The 14585-nt window shown below is 40.8% G+C and overlaps 1 protein-coding gene and 1 long non-coding RNA gene across 7 annotated transcripts in view; one reads left to right on the top strand and one right to left on the bottom strand.

Moving 5' to 3' along the window:
* LOC146776235 (uncharacterized) overlaps positions 1 to 14585 on the top strand; it is a 616314-nt gene that overhangs the window by 491619 nt on the left and 110110 nt on the right. The gene's annotated exons all lie outside the window — the stretch shown is intronic.
* Positions 7583 to 14585, bottom strand: part of LOC146776234 (5-hydroxytryptamine receptor 3A-like) — a 309675-nt gene continuing 302672 nt past the window's right edge. For all 3 annotated transcript variants that reach the window (XM_085637642.1, XM_085637643.1, XM_085637644.1), the window contains 2 exons: positions 14091 to 14300; positions 7583 to 8274 (listed from right to left, as the gene is read on the bottom strand). In XM_085637642.1, the coding sequence (XP_085493768.1) occupies positions 8000 to 8274; positions 14091 to 14300 (485 nt within the window). In that variant the 3' untranslated portion in view covers positions 7583 to 7999. The remainder of the gene's footprint in view (positions 8275 to 14090; positions 14301 to 14585) is intronic.

The raw sequence follows: 14585 nt of genomic DNA, 5'->3' as shown, positions 1-14585 counted from the left end.
AACAAAAACGGCCCTCTGGGGCCCAAAACTGGCCCCCACCCGTGCGGCGCACCGGGGGATTGCCCAGTGCCCGCTACTGCCAGTCCGGCCGTGGTAATATCCTATGTGTATGTGAGTGCCTTGTCAGGCTGTAGACGCTTATTTGAACCCATTCCTAACACCACAGCCCCTTGAGCCCCTGGTATGCCTGTGATATCTGCAGTTGAAGGAAGGTTAGACTGTGAGGAAAATCTAATTTCCTAAGGCCACTTTAGTTTATTAATGCATGTGCAATGCCCCTGCTTTTCCCTGGGATATTTAAGGTGTTTCTGCCCAACGCAGTTCGTTGAAAACTTAGGGGCTTATTTACAAGCCCCTTACGCCGTTAGCACGTCATATTAAAAGTGCCACACCAGCGGCGCAATGAGCTTGTAAATGAGCCCCATGGGTTGTAAGTTAACAAAGATTGTTCCCTCCCTTCTCATTCAAAAGGTTAGTTTGCCCCTACCCAAAAGCAGACCATGGCCTTTTGTTTCAAGGCTCCAATCACCTACGGATGGGGGCAGAGTACACTCTCTAGCTTCTAAATCTCATAGCTCAGAAAAACAATAATTACTTGTTTGTGTCAAAAATCATTCCACTCTTTGATTTAAAGACTCATTTATTGTTCATACTAGCAATGGTATTACAATGAACAGAGTGAGAAAAAAAACACACATGCTTACTATATAAAGGGGCATATTTGCAAAAAAAATGCTGGATCGCGAAGCTGCGCTAAATTCTGCAGCGCCGTGCTCTGACATTTTTAAAACACAGGGACGCACCGTTTTTACAAGAATGTGGGGCACTCTGTTTGCCCTAGCACGTGCGGAAAAAAAAGCTGCCTAGCGTCAGTGCAGGCACCCTGCCACCATGTGGCAAGGGTGGCTGCGCTGCAGAGACGATTGTTTATGAGCAGGAAGGGATACCTTCCTGCACATAAACAATCAATAATGGCGATTTGCTCTTTCCATGTGTGCAGAATGCAGCACACATGGAAAGAGCTAAAAACAAGGAGAAATTAATCTCTACTCAAATCACCATTCTAGCACCTGGTAATCCTTGGCGTTAGAATGGCGCTGGCTCAGCCTTGTAAATCTGAGGCAGCATAAAAAAACAATGGGTGTGCGGTGGAACGCCACAGCAACTCCCATTGCATAGCGTTAAGCTATATTAAGTGGCTTAGCTCCACCTTGTAAATATGGGAAGAGGCGCTACGCCAAAGGATTGTCAAAAAAAGTGATGCTCCGGTGGCGATAGGGGATTGTCTATATGCCCCATAGTCTCCATGACTAAATTTAGGATTTATCAGTAAAATAATATATGCAATGTATGTTTTAACTAAACGTTTCTTTCTGTGCACATCACACATAAAGTATAGCCCTCTCCTGCATACCGTGAACAATTTGAAAACATCTGAATACACATTATTCTGTTCACAGTCCCTATTTCACATCATTTTGTTTTGAAATAACCTCTCAAAACTTTGCAATAGTTTGTTTTACATGCAAACATATTATAGTAATTCAAACTTCATCAGAGTGCAAAAACATTTTATTTTTCTAAACGGTGAGCTCCGTTTTCAGCTTTTAAATAGCAGACCAGGGTAGCCCTTCTAGGCTTGAGCCCACCGGTGATTTTATATGTTCACCGAAATGCATGCCGGTATGTGTTTTTTGTGACAGCAGTGTATGTGAGTTAATTAATCTGTTCTTTTAAGGCTGCGAGACTCCACATTAGAGCAGTGGTGAGACTGGTTCATTGGGGACTCAGACAACTCTTGCATTATCGGGGAGACTCGGCAGGGAAATCAATTAATTGTAAATGATACAAATGACTGAACTTCAAAATAGTAATGATTATCAACACAAACCCACATTCATATCCAGTTGCCTTTGATAAATGATATGAACAGCCTCACTCCTGCAGACACAAAGGGGCAGATTTACTAAGATTTTACACCGTGTTTGTGTCACAAAGGTGACGCAAATCGGTGCAAAATCTTCTTTTCCAATTTACGTACCAGCGCTAAACTTGTTTAAAGCTGGAAATAAAGTGAAAATATTGCAAAGCAGCGCCTTTCATTACTTAGCTCCAAGGGGGCATACTATGGGCGGCGCACGGTTGTCCCCATGCAAGCACCCAATGTTTTTGACGCTAAACCCAATTTACTTAAAAAAGTAGACAGGGTTTAGCGTCAGAAAACAGCGCACACTTTAACTAGGCGCTATGAAGGATATATGCTTTTATTCCCGTTATTTTACAGCTATTCATGTGTGCTGCACTGTACAGCACACATACAAAGTAGGAAAATGTTTATAATTAGTCTAAGCATAGTATTTTGTACTGGAAGGGTATCGGTCCATTGCAAAACCTATGCTTGACTAATGGAGACACGCGTGCTCTATGGCACAAAGGTGTCTCAGTGGAGCACCGCAGCTGATTTTTGCACCGGTGCTAGGGAAAGGGGAGGAGAGTGCCATATTTCTGTAAATATGGTGCTCTCCTGTTCTCTCCATCTCACACAATGGAGCACGGCATTTGCTGCTGCTGCACTGCGTTGCGTGAGATACTGGTAAATCTGGCCCAAACTGCGTTACTCCCATGCATATATTTTATCGAAATACTCCTGATGTGAATTTACAGATCACGCCACATGAATCATTAACTGTCTTTTGGAAAAGTATGGGATGTTCTGCAGCCTTTCTTCGGCGCTAGTACAGAGTATGATATCTGAGATTAGGGAACAGACAGTGGCTGGTGGTGCTTCTCACCTTTTGTGAGAAAACTCACAATGCTTTGGGGGGAATAAAATAACTCACAAACCACTATTTTAAATCATTATCCTGCTCTAACTCACTCTCATTTCACCTTCTCTATTTATCTTATCGAGTATGCACTACACATCTGTGCTCCTAATACTGGGCACATAAGAAAAGTCCTGTCAGGCTAGCACATTCCAACTCTTCACTCCAGCTTCCCCCAGGAGTGTAAAATAAGTCCTTGCAGCCCCTGCGGTGCAGGGGGGTCCTCAAACCTTCAGGGGGTCCCCAGCTCTTAAACGGACCCCATTCAGCCCAAGGCCAATGAATATCTGTGAAATATGGGAGACATAGCGAACTCTGAAATAAATTCTGCTGGGGGCCCCATCATTTTATGTTATGCCACTGACCACCCTAGAGATGAAAGACCAAGTTTTGACCCCTCTCTACCCAGCTATAGGCAATTTCCCTATATTAAAATAAGGATCCCCAGGCCATCGGGCAATTTCATCATATAAATCTACCACTCACCTCTTTTCTCAGCAGAATGACAGGCCAGTGCAATATTCTTACTACTAACTCAACAGTCCTCATCAGAGCCTGTTCTCTTGAGAAAACCTCTAAAATATTGCATTTTATCTATAATAGTAACTCATTCAGATACATGACCAGACCAGAGGCCTACTCCACCATGGACTGAGCTAAATGGTGAGCCTTTTTTACAAAGTAAACAAGAGTTATCTTTGTTTTCCCCTTGAGCTTCATGTCATGTAATGCAGAATATCTGACAGCCTGCTAGAAGGTTGTACTGATCTATTCAATCAATCTTTTTACCTCAGATCTGTATAAGACATCTCACAACATCTGCTTGACAGCAAGAAAATTTCACATTTATAAAATCTCCACCAACAATCTGCACTTTTAAATACACAACTAACTACCCTGTTTAACTATGTTAGCATATAAATGTTTCTATGTCTTTGGTTTACATATTTTCAAAGGTTGTACATAAGGATCCAAGCCAAGCATATCATTAAGACAATACATATTAAACTAGTACACAGTTCAATATCTCTAACTCTCTATTCATCTTTCCATGTCAACTCTAGCATTCCGTTTTTTACTGTACTTGGAGCAGGTTTTCATGCAAACTCGAATTACTGTGCCGTGCTGAGCAAGCGCCAGCGTTACCTTTTGTAAATCAAGGCCTTCTTTGTCAGTGTCAAAAAAAATGTGAAGTAAAGTAGTTTTTGTTGTTGCTGCCTCAAAGTACTAGAAGTTATCTAATCACTATACTATGATGGTAAGCCCAATTTCCTAGATTTAACAGCCTTAGCAGTGTTCCTCCTATTTCTTGTGTTAGGAGCTGTGTACAGCAATGTTGAGTCAGCAGAGATTGCTTCAGAATGAGACTGCTGCTTCCCGTGTCTGGTAAGTCTCTTAGGGCCTCATTATGAGCTCCGCCACACTGTGGGACCGCCTGCAGTATTCCGACTGCGCTAGTCGGACTGCTACGAGTCCACTGGCACCGCCAGGATCAAGGATCCCGCTGGGCCAGTGGTCTGCAACTGGCTGTAATATTTTGGCTGTGCCTCCGCCAGCACCGCAGAGCATATTACGAGTTGCACTTTCACCACCGTCACTGCCATGAAAAGGGTGGCGGAATGGCAACAAATCAGCCACTAACAGGTCCCCCTGCCGGTTTGGAGCAATGGGGTGCATGCAGAGGGGCACTACAGCAGAGAGTGGAGGACCGTTGCCGCTGTAGGACCGCCAAACTCATGATCAGGCCCATAGTGCAGTGATGCTGGGGTGCCTGAAGCTGGGTATTCAGGGTTACACATTACTCCAGTCGAGCTAATCTAACCTCTGGAAAAAGCTTCACATTTTTAGCCTGTCCCAATCCTCTGAATCATATGTTGTCAGCTGCGATCAGGGTTAAGATTCTTGGTCTGTCTCTCTTTACTCACAGAGATAGTCTCTCAGACCTGTGACACCATCAAACCTAAATGATGCACCAATTGCAAGGTTGATAAAAAGCTAATGTAGTTTCATGCTCTATAGTCCAGGGCAGACTCCTTTCATTTCATATTAAACAAGTCCATCCGCTCAGTACGATTTCTATTCCTCACCAAAGTTATCACCAAGGGTATACAGTAGGACCAATAAGAGAAACTTTAACAAGCCATTGATAACTTACTACACATATGTTATATACTGCATCATAGCTGCTCAGCTCATGAGTGCTATAGAATTCATTTTTCCTACTACACTTGTAAATTCCTCTTCTCCCGCACCATGTCCAAGACCTCCAACTGGGGTATAATAACAAGCACAATCTTACCCTCTTTCAAGATATGAATCCATGACACTTTTTATAATTATAATACATTGCTATGCAAAGGCAGCTCATTTGTGTGTTTTTTGTGTTTCCCTTCTTTTGGAGATTTGAAACATCAGATTACTGACTTGTGTGATGGCCTCGGCCTAACATACAACTCTTGGCAGCATGTGCTCTGTACAAATGATATGTGTGTCTTCTCATTGCAGATCCCTCTAAATATGGGGTGCACAGTGGCTGTTAAAGTGACCTGTCAAATTAATAATACTTTGCTCCTCATAAGTTATCAGTATTAGTTTATGGTAGACAACACTGTAGTTGCGGAACAAGTTATGAAAAATATGAAAAAGGACTTGTTATCCTCACAGTTTCTCAGCTGCCTGCTGTAGTGGGACTCAGACTGCTACCCACACCCCTGTTGTATAAAATGTTAGTTCAGTTAATTTGGATGTTAAGCTTAGTGAATGCAAGCACCACAAAAGTTATATTTGAAATACAGTTAAGCTCAAAACAGGCAATATAGCTACCTACCTTAGTTATGTGACTTTTGACACATGGTATGAGTGTCTCTTCTAACTATGTTGGTCTGATGAGCTGCATATTGAGATGATTTCATACCTTCTCCACACCTATGCCTAGAGAACCAGTTTCAACTCATAACTCCTTACAGGCTTCCTGGGAGACATCTGTAACTCAAGCATCAAGAGGATGAACAAAAAATTCAGGAAGAGAGGAGGTGTCTAAAGGCACTGCACCTACATCACTTTATAATAAAAGGGTACGTGAATTGTGTGGGATCTTTTTTACATATTGATATGCTAGTTTCCCTCTTAAGAATACTTCCTTGACCTACCAGCACTTCAGAGCTGGCTTAGAACAAGGAAGATAATTTCTCACAACCTACTCTGAGAGCACCTTCCTCTGACTGCCAAAAAACATCGAATAATTTTTGCTCCTACTCCTACCTTAAATCTTTGTCCACAGGAAATGTTCCAGAACCTGTGAGGTTGTGGGGTGCATGCAATTATTTTGCTAAGAAGGCTGAGCACTATGGACTATTTCTATAATGCCCTGATCAGCGGGCATTGTGCATCAGATCAAAGTAAGTGGCTGTCTCTCAGCACTTCTTGCTTGTTTGAAATATCTGTGTAGCTAGCTGTTTTCCCTACCATGAATAATTTTAAAGCAATACTGCAATTTGATTGGCATTTAGAATAATAAGTACTTGTGGCTTTACTATTCCCAGATTCTGATTTTGTATATTTTATAAGTCTCTTTTGATTTTGCTATAACATTTTATACTGTGAACTTATTCTTAACATTTTAGAGATTTACTCAATCTTGTACTTTTACCTTAATTTAGTTCATTCCTTTAAAAGTTCTCCATTTATTAATTATATTGTTGGTTGCTTGTGCTAGTGCACATAACACCACACATATTTTCTCTGAGGTTTGCCATGTCACCTTTGCCTAGCTATTAAAGGTGAGCCAAAGGGCCTTAAGAGATACCCATTGTTATCTGTGGGCTGCCTTTCAGGACATAGCCAAACAGGCCAGCTTCTCACACAAATGTCCTTCAAATTCTCTTTTTAGAAACATATTTTGCATTCTACTTTCTAGTGATTCTCTGATATTTGAATGCAAATGTATACTTAGACATTACCAAACACTATGTGGCGATAGACCACCCTTTACGTAGATCATTCAGGGTTGGGAGGAGCGAGAGAATTGATATAAATGGGAAGTTCTCCTACCCTATCAAACCTGCAGTTCCTCCATCCCATTTAGAGGTTGGGGCAAGGCCCTGACTTGCACCGGCGAAGTCTCAGCTGGCTGTAAAGTTGGAACAGTTCACCTGGCAGTTGGTCTGCCACTGCACCGACAGGTCATTGTGATGGATGTCTTCACTATTAAAGTATCACAGCCATTGGCTTATTTTTGGATTTTTGAGCAACAAACCTCTGCTCCAGGATTTTATTTACTGAAAATGAAATAATTTGCAGATGGGACATGCCTATCATAGTACCCAGTCAGCAAAGTTCAGAGCCTACGTGGCTATTGGTGCACCAGCAGTTGCAATGAAGGCTTTAGAAATCCCCCCATCCCCAACAGGCACGGTCATCCAACAACCGAGGATGATCCTCTTCCAAGGGACTGGAGACAATGTCCCCCTTTTGCGTGGTGGGCCAATGGTCCACCCAACAAATACTAGATCTGACCTTATCTTTTTTGCAGTGACGGTGCTGTAGATCACAATGTAGTTTCCTTTGCAGTCTCCCTTTTGTACAACATGGGGATTTGAATGTAAATGGGCCTACACCTTGGCCTGGAGCTATGCATCCCATCAATGGTAACATGGGAGATCTGATGCTCAAAGAACCTTTGTTAGATGAAATTCAGCAACCTGAATCTACTCCTCACAATATAACCACATAAATAACAACAATACGGAACAATCAGGAAAAATCAATGGGCTTTATTCGGCTTTCAAATAATGTAGGCGGGAAAAGGACAATACAAGCTTGTTATGTACAAAAGATGTACAAAAGACCATCATAAGGCGAGCAAGCATATAAGGAAAACAAATATGGACAAAAGTTCACTGATTTTATAAGTTGCTGCCCTTTGTGTTCCTGCCCCTGAGACCAACATGAGGACTTTGTCTGAAGCTGAACTTTGTCAGGCATTTTGGTTGAGGTTGCAAATAAGTTAATAAGTTATTTGACCAGCATTGAGAACTTCACATGTTCACTTGTGTATCTATTTATAGAGAGTTTCAATAAATCTCAGACCATGTGCAAACTAGGTCTTAAACTGACAGAGTATGGATCTTGTTTCTTTGTGTAATTTGTGTGTGGGTTTGCGGACCAGCTTTTTGCTAGAAGACCCAAACAACTACAACTATTATCGCAATAATCAGCACTGTGAAAAGGTACAATATGAGAATGAACCTATCCAAGATGAAGGCCACCATGTGCCATTCAGATTTGGCCTCCTCCTCCTTCTTGGACATAATTAAGTGACGACGTATCATTAAAATTTCCACCAACAGCCTCTTAAGTAATTTTATTTCTGGGCTGTCTTGATGCTCTTTTAGGAGGTGTCTTCTGTCCTGTAATTCGGTTTCTTGGCTGGAAGGAGTATCTGAAGTTTCTAGGCAAAGAAAACAAAATATGTTAATGCCTTGGATCTCAGGAGTCACTTCCTCCAGTTCAAAGAAGTCAATGAAGTTGAGAAATCAGTTCAATTTATCTGACAACGTGACTGCTTATAATTGACAAATGTTTCAGTTTGAAGCAATGAACAAGAAAAACTCTCCAAAAAAAATGGTGAACAACTTACGATCTGATGAGGGGACCCTTCCAGTACAAAAAATATACTTTAACACTTTTCCTGCTTTTTATGTGTGCTGTACAATGCAGCAGGATAAATTAAAACTAATCTCTTCGTTATGCCTGCCACCAGGAGGTGTAAGATCCTGGCACAAATCTGTGTCTACCCATGTTTGAAAATAGAGATTGAAATCAACACCCATAGGTGGCTGCATGGGAACGCCCCTATACAGCCCATGCAAGACCATACATTGACGCATGGTTACGCAAAGCAGTGTATAACTCATCTTTGTGGTACTTCGTTAAACTATCTAATGCAAATCTTGATTTACTTTGGATAGTAAATCCCAGCATAACACTTTGCTTCCAGTTTGCGTTACAAAAGTAATGTAAACCTGAGGCAATGCATTAGTAGATCTGGACCTAAGTGGCTAATCCAAACTCCTTCGCTCAATCTTTATGTTATTGTGAGCCTTCATATATTCACAATAGGTATGCATCTTTGAAATCTCTTGTAAAGAAAATTAACAGTATCCATAAGAGAAAGCATACATTAAAGTAGAAAATACAAGCACTATTGCCATGCAACTGTACCTGGGTCTTTATCCTAGTCTGTCAGCTGCCATAATCTTTGCTGGCCCTTCCGATCTTAACACATTACCTTATGTCCACCAACTGTGAGGGATAACAGGGCAGGCATACAGACTTAGTAGTGTCCCTTGCAGTTTCAGAACTGCGCTTTTGAAGTCCAAGAGATACAGGAAATAACCTATGCATGTGTGAGTCACCTTATGTACCAGGCATGTATGTGACTACAATAACAGCAAACCCTGTTCCTAAAGGGTCACGTTGTACATAATCCTAAATGGAAGACAGACATTGGAGGGAGGTGCAGATATGTGACATCTTCTTAATGCCCTACATCTGCTAACCCTTCAGAAAACATTTGAATTTTAACTGGGGCACTGCATGTGGCATCAAAAAACATGTGAAACCCCTATTGGCTCCCTGCCCATGAATACTCTGACACTCTGTTATTTCATGGTGTTTACTTCATGTTTACTGTCGCAACACGGAGCGGAAGAACTGTCATAAGGCTGCATGCACCATCAAGACTCTGGTAAGAATTACAGGAACAGAACAATGTAACTTTAAATCTAAAGAAAAAGCAATATGCAATAAATGGCAAACTGGCTTTTTTCCATTTATCTTGAGTCCATTATCTTTCAGGTGCCTAAAGTGAAAGATTTCAGAAGCAACAGTATTTGTTGATGGTGAGAAGCTACAAAAAGAAGTAGAGCATTAGTAAGGACACATTAAAGTAAGAAACATGTGCCAGATGTACAAAGCATTTTTGCATTTGCTAATTGCCTGAATCACGGAATCAGGCCATGTGCAAATGTTTTTTCTGATGTACAAAGCCAAAATTGCGATTCAGTAGCTTGTTACCGAATCGCAGTTTGAGTTTTGTGATTCGGTATTTGGAAGGAGCATGTTGAGGGCATTTCTTCCTAATACTGAATCACACTGTTATGTATGTACGAATGTTTTGAGACCGAAATGTAGCCGCAAAACATTTGCAATTTACTGCCAACTGAAAGTTGGTGGTAGGTCATTTGCAGATAGGACAGCGTCTCCAATAGAACCCTTTTCCCTTTGAGAAAGGTTGGAAAAATATTTTTTTAAGAGCAGGCAGTGGTCCAAAGGACATAAAACTTCAAAGTTTTCTTTTATGCTTTATAGCATCACAGTTTCCTTTAAAGAAAGCAGGCTGTGTTTAAAAGAAAATATTGTTTTATTTAAAAGCAATCACAGACATTTTGATGTCTGCTGACCCCAGCATGAAACCATGCCTGTTATGGCAGCAGAACCCAGTGGGTAACAAATTACGATCTACCTCATTAACACGCATGAGGTAGGTCTATTTGTGACTCACTATATGAATCGCTAATGACTCTCAAAAGGGTTTTTTACATTAGGAATAGCGATTTCCGAATTTCGATTCTCAAAAAAATGAAATTAGACAATCTCTATTCCTATTCCTAGCTACCAGAAAGTGCTGGATAGAATTCAAGATTCTATATTAGAGATATGGTTTAAAGTATGATAAAAGATACCATATAATTACTAGGTATTATAAGACATTGAAAGACTTCAAAATTCAAACAAGCTTCTTGAAACACAAATCTAAAGAGTAACATCGTAACTATCAACAAAGAAAACACATTATGTCACCCCCATGCCCATCATCCATCTGTGCTGATGGAAATTGGAGCCATGGGAGGATCTATGTAATTACAACATATCCTACAAGACCATGAAAAGCTATTGAGCATGGAAGTGATTATGATGTGTGGATGCTCTTTGGATGCAAAGGATTGCTACAGTAAACTTTATGTTTCCTTGCAATGCAGATAAAGATGTGTGCTTAGAGTAAAGCAGGTTTCCTTTACATTTTTTGTAATAAGAACATTTTTCAGGTGAGTGAAGATCAGAAGCTATTGTTTTTCTGGGTGCGGGTCCGGAATAACGTACTACTTTAATAGCATACCCAAAATTTTGTGAACAAAATATCGACATATAAATATGTTTAAAATGTCTATACCTAACTCCACATATGTGTAATTATACTTATGTCAGAATTTCCATAGGAAGAGGGTTTATTGGTTCACTAGTAACTTTGGCACAGTTTGATAAATCTTCATAAAACTGCCAATCCATCAAGCAGGGCCTCAAAATGTTGATTTCTCAGGTTAATGCCGATGGAAACTTTGCACTTCGTTACTGAAAACACAGCAAAACAAATTGACACCAAATTTTGAAGAAAGTTCGAACTTTACTGAGAATGTGCGCTTTTTGTGATTTGGTGTAAGCCCCGTCAGTCATTTTGGAGAAATTCATGTTTAAAGAGGTACTTGGGATGGTCATGAAGGGGAGGCCCAGGCCGTGCTGTCAACACGCTGCCAGGGACGGCCTAGGGTTTTTCACCCACAGGGGTTGTACGCAGAGCCTGGATAGAGACCAAGCCCTGCGGCCTACCCCGTTGCATATGTTTAAAAAACTCCCAATTTCACTGAAAAAAAGCTAAGATTAAAGTGATATTGTAGTTACTTATCGTAATAAGATCTTAGCTGATGTTAAAATTAAAAAAATAGAAATTCACTGAATAAAAACAAATGTTAAAGTAACATTATAGTTAGGTGTTCAAATAAAATAACTGTTTATTTCCAAATTATGTCATTCCCAAAGAAGTCGAACATGCACTCAAAAACTTTACAACATTCAAGGTTTCTGTTGCCTGCTCACTGTACTGCATCAATTCACAATAGTTCACTGTTGCAATTTAACTAATTTGTTCTGCCATCTCCAGATGATTTCATCCTCTTTAGCTGCATCAATATTCACGGATTGGGTTAGTGCTTAGAGCCTCACCACAGTATGAGGTTCTGTGGTCTGATTTGTCAGAATTTTACTTTTTTGCCCACACTGTGGTGAATCTGCACTTTTAATATTTTCCTCTGTAGCGGTCGAAGTGCACTAAGAAAAGTATTGGAACTGTGATACTGCATGTAAGGGAGGCAGGTCAGTAATTAACTGGGGAAGTGGTCAAAGGTGTGGCTAAATAACAGCAAAATATTCTGTAAGTATTTTTAGTCTTTCACCTTCACTTAACTTCATATAAAAAAATGTGCAGCATAAATGAAAAATAAATAATACTAAAAAAAGGTAATCAGTGGGAAATGCACTATAGTACATTATGAAATATTAGTGCAGTGGTCTGAGTGTAACCGAAGAACCACAGAATTCAATCTTGGCTGGTGCAGTGGAGAATAGTGACTTGTCTATTTTTAGTGCAACGAGGTGCCAGCCTGTGAGAGAAAGAACTGTGAATATGTAAGTTGTTATTTTAAACTCACATTACACACAGTACAAGATACACTGATACAAAATGTGCAAAAAGGTTTAAGATTATGATTCCAAAATATAGATTTTATTATGTCTAGAGTCAGTGCTTAATTTGTAAAATATGAAGTGCCAGGGCTCTGACCAGGAGGCCACTGCAGCTTGTACCACCCATCGCCCCTGCCATCTCTGCCAAAACAACTACTGACCATCTCTCTCGCATGTGAATGCGACAGTTCAGATTATTCCAGGTCCCCAGAGCTAAAGGAATGGCTGGGAGGCAGGTATTAGCAATTTTTTAATGTCTATTGTTTTCCTAAACACTGTTATACTGCTAATCTCTAAATTACATGAGCAGCGCCACCTTGTGGCAGACTGCCCTAAGTGTGGTCTTGACAATTAGGTGCCGGTGCCGAGCACCGGAAACCAATTAAGTGCCGGTGCTCAGCACCGGAAAGCTCCGGCCCAAATTAAGCACTGTCCAGAGTTCTTTAAAAGAACGCACTTCACAGCTCAGCTGGTAACTCCCTTGCACTACCACTCCAAAAAAATAATCTTTGTCATCACAAAGCTTAAAGTCATTTGATCAATTAAAACCAGTACTGGCTCTCAAGCACCTTTTACATTTGCGGATTAACCTCTTCCATGCTCGTGACGGCCGGGAGCCGTCACGCGTCATGGTGGGCGTCTGCGCACGACGGCCCCCGCCCGTCCGAATCCCCGCCCACTAATGGAAACGCCCACACAGCAAGGAAATTCCGCGTGCATGGAAGGGGTTAATCAGTTGCGCACATTTCAATTTCTTTCAGGCAAGCAGGCATCTTGGCAAGAAGACTTGTTTATTGTTTAGCTGTCTGCCCAGCATCAGTTTCACAGCACAGGAGACAACCTCCTACTATACAATTAATCGTCCCGGGACAGAAGTCATTTCACAAAAACTAGGGGAATGTTTTTTCATAAATTAAAAAGCGATGGGCACGTTGTGCACTTCCGATCTCGCTCACTTCAACATCTGTTCCTAAAAGAAAATTTCATATGCACACCCTCTTTTTTGGAGGTGAGACAGCGACCTCTTGGGTCCCTTCTAAAGGTGCTAAGGTTGCTCTGATGTCACAATGACTTTTCTGCTCATTTAGGACTTAGAATATTACTATTCTGCATTACCCTATTACTAAGAGCCTTCAGGACAATGGATTTTACGCATCTGAATTTACAACTTCTACATTGTACCTTATGAATTTTTTAATAAAGCTTTCAAAAATTCATAATTCTGCTCCAGAAATAACCTATTGAGCTCGTCCTTACTTAATTATCTGTATTTTTGAGATGTCACGTAGTGCCTTGTCTTGGTACACATTGTCTCATGAAATTGAGGTTTATCACCGCCTCCAAGCCATCCAACTGTGGTTTTTTTTGGGGAAAAAGGATTTAAGGGTTCTCCGTGTCCACATTATGTACCCCATATGTTCGCGTAAATCTATAATTGTTCTGCAGAGTTCTAAAACATTTTTCTACACCTTTCTCTTGCATGTAGCTTTTGACAGAAGAATTAAGTAAAAGTCTAACAGATGTAGAAACTTAGATTCATTTAAAAAAATGTAGGTTTGATTTACATATCAGTGTGCAATCAAGCTCTGCGTCAAAGCTAATAGGTGCTCTATTGACATTTGAATAATTTCTCCTGTCCTATTTTTTCAGCCTCTGGTCTCTTAATAGTTTTGGACAAGTCTTTACCTTTTTTTGTGTTGCTGATTACAGTTGAGTTTTCCTCAGCATCTTTCTTGGTACTGATGCACATTATGTATGCCAGGCGTCTCAAAACCCAGATTTTTAACCACTTGGGCACATTTGGCTTGACTGCGGAGAGGTGCAGCATGTAGGAGATGAAGATGGAGTCAATGATGCTGACGATCATGATGATCAGGCACACTGTGCAGAAAATACCTGAGGACAGGTAGAGAATATGTCATCATCCAGCTTTACAATGCTGAGTGTACAACAAGGCCATCAGAGGCACCCACACAAACACCCTACCTGCCCCTCCCTCCTCCCTTGACAATTTCAGATTCCTAGACTCTCTTCCATCGTCTTTCACACGTCTTGCCACTGAAACAGAAACAATCCAAAGCTAATGTATACTTTATGTCTAGCAGAGTGAGCAGATACTGCTCTGCACAATGTGTCATATTTTGCACAAGGTTTGAAAGATATGTTTGTAGGGTGCCAAGT

Source organism: Triturus cristatus, chromosome 12 (assembly GCF_964204655.1).
Source record: "Triturus cristatus chromosome 12, aTriCri1.1, whole genome shotgun sequence".
In the NCBI taxonomy this organism is placed as follows: domain Eukaryota; kingdom Metazoa; phylum Chordata; class Amphibia; order Caudata; family Salamandridae; genus Triturus; species Triturus cristatus.
The sequence above is the reverse complement of the archived record's forward strand: the minus strand, read 5'-3'. Positions and strand labels throughout refer to the sequence as shown.